The 8,044-nt window shown below is 36.2% G+C and overlaps 1 protein-coding gene across 3 annotated transcripts in view; it reads left to right on the top strand.

The window, feature by feature from the left end:
• The first annotated feature begins 1,500 nt into the window (after positions 1-1,500).
• Positions 1,501-8,044, top strand: part of LOC110004020 (NXPE family member 3-like) — a 35,045-nt gene continuing 28,501 nt past the window's right edge. Inside the window, exons 1-4 of one of the 3 annotated variants that reach the window (XM_065951530.1) lie at positions 1,501-2,128; positions 3,352-3,484; positions 6,150-6,617; positions 7,588-7,883. In XM_065951530.1, the coding sequence (XP_065807602.1) occupies positions 3,368-3,484; positions 6,150-6,617; positions 7,588-7,883 (881 nt within the window). In that variant the 5' untranslated portion in view covers positions 1,501-2,128; positions 3,352-3,367. Of the gene's footprint in view, positions 2,129-3,351; positions 3,485-6,149; positions 6,618-6,757; positions 7,884-8,044 lie in introns of those variants that run through there. The other 2 variants (XM_065951529.1, XM_065951531.1) reach the window with 2 other exon arrangements.

Here is an 8,044-nt window from a genome sequence, read left to right as displayed (position 1 = left end):
AACACATTTGATATGTAATGTCATAGTTGACATTTTCTTGTAATCCAGCCTGAATCCAGCACTCAGCTGGTATCACCATAATCCTGAGTTTTTGGATTAAAGAAATCATATAGTCAAAAGTTTAGACAACAAAAACTGAAGGTTTTACCAGTGAACAAAACAGGATTGGATTGGTTTTATTTGATTATGTTTTCCTTTTCTTTTTTAAACAACCTGATTTCAAGATTTGATCCTATCCATAGCTTTAATCCTGTTGGATTACTTTACTACCGGGACTTGATGATATCAGGGAAGTATGATGACTTTTTTCAACGTTCGTCTGATCTTCAGAAAATACTTTCTGGGTGCATAGTGCCTCATAATGGTTCATAATGCAGAACAAATGGCATTGCAAGGTTGTGAATCATGCAGATAATCTTTCAAGTCGAGTATTCATGTTGTTAATTATTACAACCCTGATTCCTAAAAGTTGGGATGCTGTGTAAAATTAAAATTAAAATAGAAGGTGATGATTATTTTTTAAAAAGGTTAGAACACCATATCTGATTAAAAATTGCACAAAGACAACATATCAAATGTTGAATCTGAGAAATTCTATCAATGTTTGAAAAATGTACTCCGATTTTAAATTTGAGGCTGAAAGCATGTTTAAAAAAAGTTTTGAAAGTTGCAACAAGGGGACAAAGAGTTGAGAAAGTCTTTCAATAACAGCTATTGATAGAATACATCTCGTGGATGCTCCTGAACACATCATCAGAGATGTAACCTGGGGTCATCGGGTGTTTCGGGTCTTTCAATCATCATACACCCTCGCCCAGGTGAGATCGAACATCTCACAGTTAATAAGGTTAACAGGAAAAAGGTGAGTATCATGATTGGTATAAAAAAGAGAAGCAGCAGAGTGGCTGAGTCTTTGTGCAGTCAAGATGGGGATGTGTTCAAAGTGTTTAAATTGATGAGGTTTAATTACAGTTGTTTCAAATGACTGTGGTACAGTCATCTCCCCAGTATAACTTTAACCCCTCATACAAGAACACGTATACTTTCACCTGAACAATGAACGAGCACCGCTCTAAACAGTCTCACCTTTCAATACATTCAAACGAACCATGTTGAGAGACCACATTCCTGTGGTTCAGGATGTTCTTAACATGTCATTCTCAACCTTTCACTATCTGCTCTCATCATGTTGTGTAAGGAGGTGTCTGTTTGTAGCTGAGGGATTATAGAGCATCATGTATGTAGTAAGTAGTAATAATCAGTCTTAAATAAAGGCTACTGTTTGTTTTGTGCTGATGTGATTAATATATTGTAACTAAAATTCAACAATGACATATGATCTGATTTAATAGTGCTCTGGCCAGAGTTTTCAGATTGTGAAATATAAAGCACATGTTGTAGGTATACAAGTCACAAAACAAGATCATTCTCTGATGTTGATGATCACAGAAGGATTCAAAAAGGTTTTTTCAAAGAGTTATATACATTTCATATTAAAAAAATGGATTCTGGATCTTTTACGTGGTTTCACTGTCATGCACAGGGGTGGGCAACTGGTGGCCCCCATCAACCCTCAATGAGGCCCTCAGGTCAATTTTTACATATCAATTAATTGGAAACATGAAGAAAACATGACAAAATCTGCCATGAAATCATGAAAACAAGAAATATTGCCCATCCCTGTCATGCGTGTATTAAGTTTCAGATAAAAGATATAAACATTTAGTAAAACATTTTTATTTCTTTTCCATATGGGTGTCTCCGCCACCTTGACATATTTCAGCACTCAATGGAGATGCATTGTTTTTGCAGAGTTTATGCTTCAGGCCCGTACTTCAGTTACTGTCAAACTGGTTTTCATCTGTTCAGTTGTTCAGCTGGCGTTTATGTTATTGCAACCCACTGTTAAATGTAAGGAGGCAACATTCTTATGAAGGGCATCATTCGTCTTGATAATAGAACTTCTAACCTTGATGACTTTATGAAGCTTCTTTATCACTTTTTTGGCGCTTCTTGTTATGACAGGTTGTCTTGTTTTCTGAGTAAAAGGTTTACTTTTTTAATTTGGATTTCCGTCACATCACAGAGATTTCAACACTGTGTTCACTCCAAATTAATCTCTTCTGAGGTAAGCTGTAATATTCTTTATTTTGTTTGGGTGAAACTTATGTTTCATTTTATAGACGCTGAGAAAACAACATGTTTCCATTAGTGTCTACTTTGAAGGTATTTTTTTTAACGTTTTCTGTTCCTCTTTTATGCTGCATGCTTTAAGCTTCTTGCTTCTGATTTTTGTTTTTAATTGAACCCCTGTATCACATTTACTTGTTTTGTTACTGGATACTTTAGGGATAGGAAATACTCTTCACTGTTTGAGTTCAAGCTCTGATATAAAACCCCATGTCATATATCATACTTTATCAATCTATGATCCCATCAGTTAAAAAGCACATGTTCAGTTTGATAAATCTAGTTTAAAATAGTCCTCCATTTAGAGGTAGTACAGTGCCATCAAAATATATTTAAATGCCCAAAAATAAGTGTCGTCATTCGGTAAGCATGAGCTATTTGAACAGTTTCAATTAAATTACTGTAGACATGGTATCATATATGCTGAAGCTGTGAGACACAGAGTTGATGAGCTTAATTTAATGTTGTCTAAAATTATACATCATGATTTTTAGAATCATTGATTTTTTAATCTACAAAGTAACAAGTGAAACTAAAGAAAAAACATTGAGGAATAAATGGAATAGAATTAGAATCTGAAATGTAAATGTGTTAAAGTATAAAGTAACAAAATAGTACCAGTTAAAATGTCTACTTAAAAACAATCTTTAGTTAGGTATTAAGCTCTTTTACCTGCTTTTTGTAAAGTGTGTCAAGATAACACTTGTTATGAGTTGAGGTTATAGAAATAAAAAATGATTGATTGATTGATTGATTAGACTAAATGTACATGTTTCCTTTGTGCCTCCATTACTGCGTGCCTGCAGGTAAACTAACCCTACCTTAAGTCAATATTTTGTCCTCAAGTGACTTCACTACATTTCACAAGACCATGTGACCTTGGCACACCTGATTGTGAGAATTTGACCATCAGTATGAACATTGTAATTATGTTTCTGTCAAACCTCTAGCACCAAAAAGTTGTTTTGTTGTACACTACCTGTTTGGTAACATATAATTATCACATTCTTGATTGACTACATTAGTTTGATGTTGGTAGTGAGACATGATGACAATATACATATTCAGAGGTTTTTATGACTGAGTCAAGTGACTTCCAGAAGAATTCATTTGATAAACTTAACACAGAGTCTGTTTCCCCTTTTTGTTGTTTTAATCCAGTACCAGAGGACTCACCATGTGGCTAAAAGGTTTTATAAGTAACCATGTCAACATGAAACTTCTGAAGACCTGTGTCATCCTTCTCCTTCTGACTGTGTTGTTCTTTACACTAAGAAACATGGCCCTGCTGCAGGTGAGAACTGTGATTATTGGTAACACTTTAAAGGTGGAATTTGTATGTTTTGAGTCTGATTACAGGAGACTATTTACAACAGTCTCTTTCGATGTACTCTCAGATAACATTAATCTTTTTGTTGCAAATAAACACTACAGGGGCTGGGGGGTGAGGGCACTAGCATGGGCCCTACTTGAAAATGATGCTCACCTGCTGCACCCCCAAAATGCTAACCAGCTATTCACCTTGTCAAAGGTTGGACAGATGATAATATAACATTTAGGTGGGGAGCATTTTTAATTCAAATATTTCACTGCTTTATTCCATAAAGATTCAAATTAAGACGTAAGACTTAAGACATGAAATGTTGAATTTATTTTTTTTAATTTTGTTAATAGTACTAATTCTGAAGTTACAGGAGTGTCCACTAGAGTGGACATCATGCAACTCTATAATGCAAAAATTTTTTATTTATTTATCTTGTAGTGCATAAACAACAATAATAATTCTTCCCCTTTCAAAATCACATTTCCAATTTTCACATGTCAACTGGGGTGGAGAGATCTATTTAAATTTAAGTTTTGAATATAATAATATAAAGTGTTTGAGTTTTTGAGTGTTCCTGTTTAAAAAAATCAAAAAACATGCTTAATGAGCTCAAACTACCTGCTCAGTTTTTGCCTGAAGGCTGCCTGAACAGCATTTAATGGGAGAAAATAAATTTATGAAGAGCAACCAAAACCATCACAACATCAGATATTTTCATAATTAGCAAAGTCTCAGTATTGTCATTGAAATGTAGCCGGCAATGCACGATGTCCAACTAGTGGACAGCCGATCAATCATGATTTTCTCCAGAACTAAAATCAATATTTGGATCGTTTCACAATAACATTGCTCCTTAGTTTTTACTTGATGTTAAGAAAAAAACATGCAAGTTATATGGACCATCTACATTTTGGCACACTTACAACAGCTGGCCAATGGATGACAGTGTATGGGCTGACTTGCTAAAGTCCACTGGAGTGGAAAACAGCTTTTGAATAGCTGTCCATTGTAGTGACCAGTATGTGTGAAAAGGATAATTATTGGTATAGTCAATATGAGCTGCCTTGTTGATTTGATTTTGATTTGATTGATTTATTTGGAACATGTAAAAAATGAAAAACAAAATAATAAAATAGCTGTAATTAAAAATATGTAAAAAAATAAAGTGAATTCACAACATAAGAAAGAGAAATTATAGTTCATTCGTTTTTGATGCCCGAAAAGGAGAAGGAAGAATGATTTAATCTACCCCTTTTAACTAAATTTAATTTGTATGAATTATACCATAATATATAATATTAAAAATGTTAATTACTTGTATACCATAATGTAACTATTCTCATTACCATAATTATTTACAGTGTGCCATTACCAGTAACAAAACCCACAAACTATACTAAAGTAAATCATAAACTAAATAATTACATACACACCCCAGTGATTGTATTACCCTTCCTCATGTACTATATGTTGGAGGGTCAGGTTTTAACCATTTAATTGTGATACAGTTGAGAACTGCTGTTATCACTATTTCTAAAAGGTATTTAATAGCTCTACCATCAACCTATCGGTTTTAGGCCCAGTATTTCCTCATTCGATCTTTTGATGAAATATTGTTTCCAGAGCTTCAGAAACCTCCTCCCAAAATGTTTTTAATGTTCAAAATATGGGTATGGGTGCTGATTTGTCTACCACTATTTATCCAACATGTATCACAGTATGCTGAGACCATTTTAATCACTATTGCTGGTGTCCGTAAGTATCTCATTTTCTTCCACTTCAATTCCCTCCATGTATTAGAATTGGCTACAAGATGTGCTTCAGTTCATATTTCTAACATTTTTCCCTCTGGTATGTCTACATTAATTTCAGTTTCCCATCTTCCTTTTATCTGCATTGCAATTTTCTAAGTCATACCTGAAAATACATGATAAAAGTGACTTGTAATTTTCTTACTTGGAAATTTTTTTTTCTTACTTGTAATTTTCTTAGTGGAAAATGTCCTGATCTGTAAATATATAAAGAAATCAGTGTAAGGGAATAACAAAGACTTTTTTCAATGCTGAGCCAGAGTGTGTCTGACGGCCAAATTCCACCAGCTTCCACTGTCTCAGCTCAGCCAGTCCGGAGCAATCCGTAGCAGTTACACAAGGCTTCTATTTTTGCCAGATGCCGGAGCACGGTGCATCAATTTACCACAGAAAAGATTGAGCGGGAGGGGAAGTCATTTTCCATTTAAAAATAAATTGTACTCCCATTTTAAATTTGATGGTGAAGACATGTTTGAAACAGTTGGGACAGTGGCAACAAAATAGTATAAAAGTTGTAAAATGCTTTAAATAACAGCTGATGGAACATCTTACAGTTAATAAGGTTAACAGGAAACAGGCGAGTAACATTTCTAGGTATGAAAAGAGCATTGCAGAGTGGCTTGTCTTTGTTAAGTCAAGATGTGGTGGATGTTTTCTTGTCCACTGACATCCACATATTAAATCCCTTGCAATCCTGTAACTTTTTTTCTTGTGTAGAGATCATGGCAGTATATTTGAAAAATCTTCCATCCTCTTTTAGTTCAATTTAGTCCATTTGTTTGATACATCGTTGTAACCATCCTTCTTTTTCGACTCCTTGCCAGATTAATTTAGAAGAAAACTCTATCATCTTCCTCAAGAAAGTGACCTCTGCTCCTTCCACTGGTCCTGTGTTGGCTCCTTACATGCCTGACAACTTCTGCACCATCAAGCCACTGTCTTCTGCAGATGCTAAAGAGGAACGTCTCAAATTGGACTCCATTGCTTGGCCTGAGACTCCTCCTCTGCCAGTTCCTTTTTCATTGAATCAGACAAGTGATGCCGCCCACAGCACCTTTACCATTCTCCCAAGGAGGGGTGGAGGAGATTGGCATGTAGGAGACCAGCTGGAAGTTATTATACAAATGTACAACTTCCAAGGTAACCCCAAGAAGTCTGGAGGAGATGCAATTGTTGCCCGGTTGCACAACAGGGCACTTGAAGCAGGTGTGGCTGGACGAGTGGTGGATCTCCTTAATGGCTCCTACTCTGCTGTATTCTCTTTACTCTGGGAAGGAAGCGCACAGGTTGAGGTACAGTTCAAGGCTATATCCTTAAATGTTAATGTACAATAAGTAATGCCAAAAGAATTACCTATTGCAATGGTATTGTTCTGTAGGTAGTTTAATTTATGAAATCTAAACCATTCCCCCTGATTACTTTTGCTAACAAGCAACAACATTCAAAGTTAAAACGAAGACATTGTGGAAGTCTGCAGCGCTCCTGGTCCGAAGAAAATACAAGGAAAGAAAACTCTCTGTGCTCGACCAACTAGTTGCCGACTACGCACCAAGACTCTTAAAAACATGCTGTGGAAGCAGGGAAAGTGATACAGACCTGTCTGCGGAGGAAGGCCAGCACTTGAGAGACGAGGAGCAATTGGAGACTACAGTCTTTGATTCCCTGCTGTTATCCCCCAGTTCTACTCCAATGAGGGAATTGAGTCTGACTCCCCCCTACACTTTACACCTGGGCCACAGGCCTGAGTCTGTCCAACACACGGCTGGTCACAACACTCATAACACTTTATGTTTACACTTTTTAATGGTCTGATGCTCTACAGAACACTTTAGCCACTCTAAAATTGCCTATGGGCCAGAGATGGTGTCAGAATTGTTGGGTTAGATAGTTGCAAAACTAAGGGTCCGGATATTATGTTACGAGCCAATTTACAGAGTACTTGTTGCAGTGGCCTGGGATTAGAATCCACTCTTGGCCTTTTGCTGAATGTCACCCCCCACTTTCTCCTCCCAACATTTTCTGTCTGTCTTCAGCTGATATAACAGAGAGAAGAAAACAAGTTCTACTGGCCAGCTAGAGAGTTTACCATATAAACCAATCTCTCTTATGTTTTAGAGATATTGTTAAGTTAAATAAATTAGCAACTTCAGTGCGCTGAAGCAAAAAAAAAAAATAGTTATGAACTATCTAATTATACAGGTACTGTACATGGGGTATTTCTTGTATGTTATAACTTTAAACTCTTGTTCTTTGTTTTATCAGGTGACCCTTGTCCACTCAAGTGAGGCTGTCACAGTTCTACGTAGGCTAAACAGAGATCATCCTGATAGGGTTCGCTTCCAAAGCGTCTTCCGCTCAGGCTCAATCTCTGAATCTACCATCTGTAATGTTTGCCTACGCCAAACCAGCCAGCCACAGTGCAACTATACTGACCTCCATACAGGTGACCCGTGGTTCTGCTACAAGCCAAAGAATCTGAGCTGTGATGCCAGGTTTAACCACATGAAAACAGGATATAATAATGTACTCAAGACCGAAGAGTTGAAGCTCTTTCAAAGGTGATGAAGCTTAAAAAAATACTTTTTTCACTTGATGAATACATACAAATATTAGAGTTTACTATGTATCTCCTGGTTTAAATATGTCTAGTTAATAACAACGGACATTTATGAGTAAATCTAAAGGTATTTATATATAAAGCCCAAATATGGAGGCTGAG

Source organism: Labrus bergylta, chromosome 23 (genome assembly GCF_963930695.1).
Source record: "Labrus bergylta chromosome 23, fLabBer1.1, whole genome shotgun sequence".
Taxonomy (NCBI): domain Eukaryota; kingdom Metazoa; phylum Chordata; class Actinopteri; order Labriformes; family Labridae; genus Labrus; species Labrus bergylta.
Note: the sequence above shows the minus strand (reverse complement) of the source record. Positions and strands in the feature narration are given on the sequence as shown.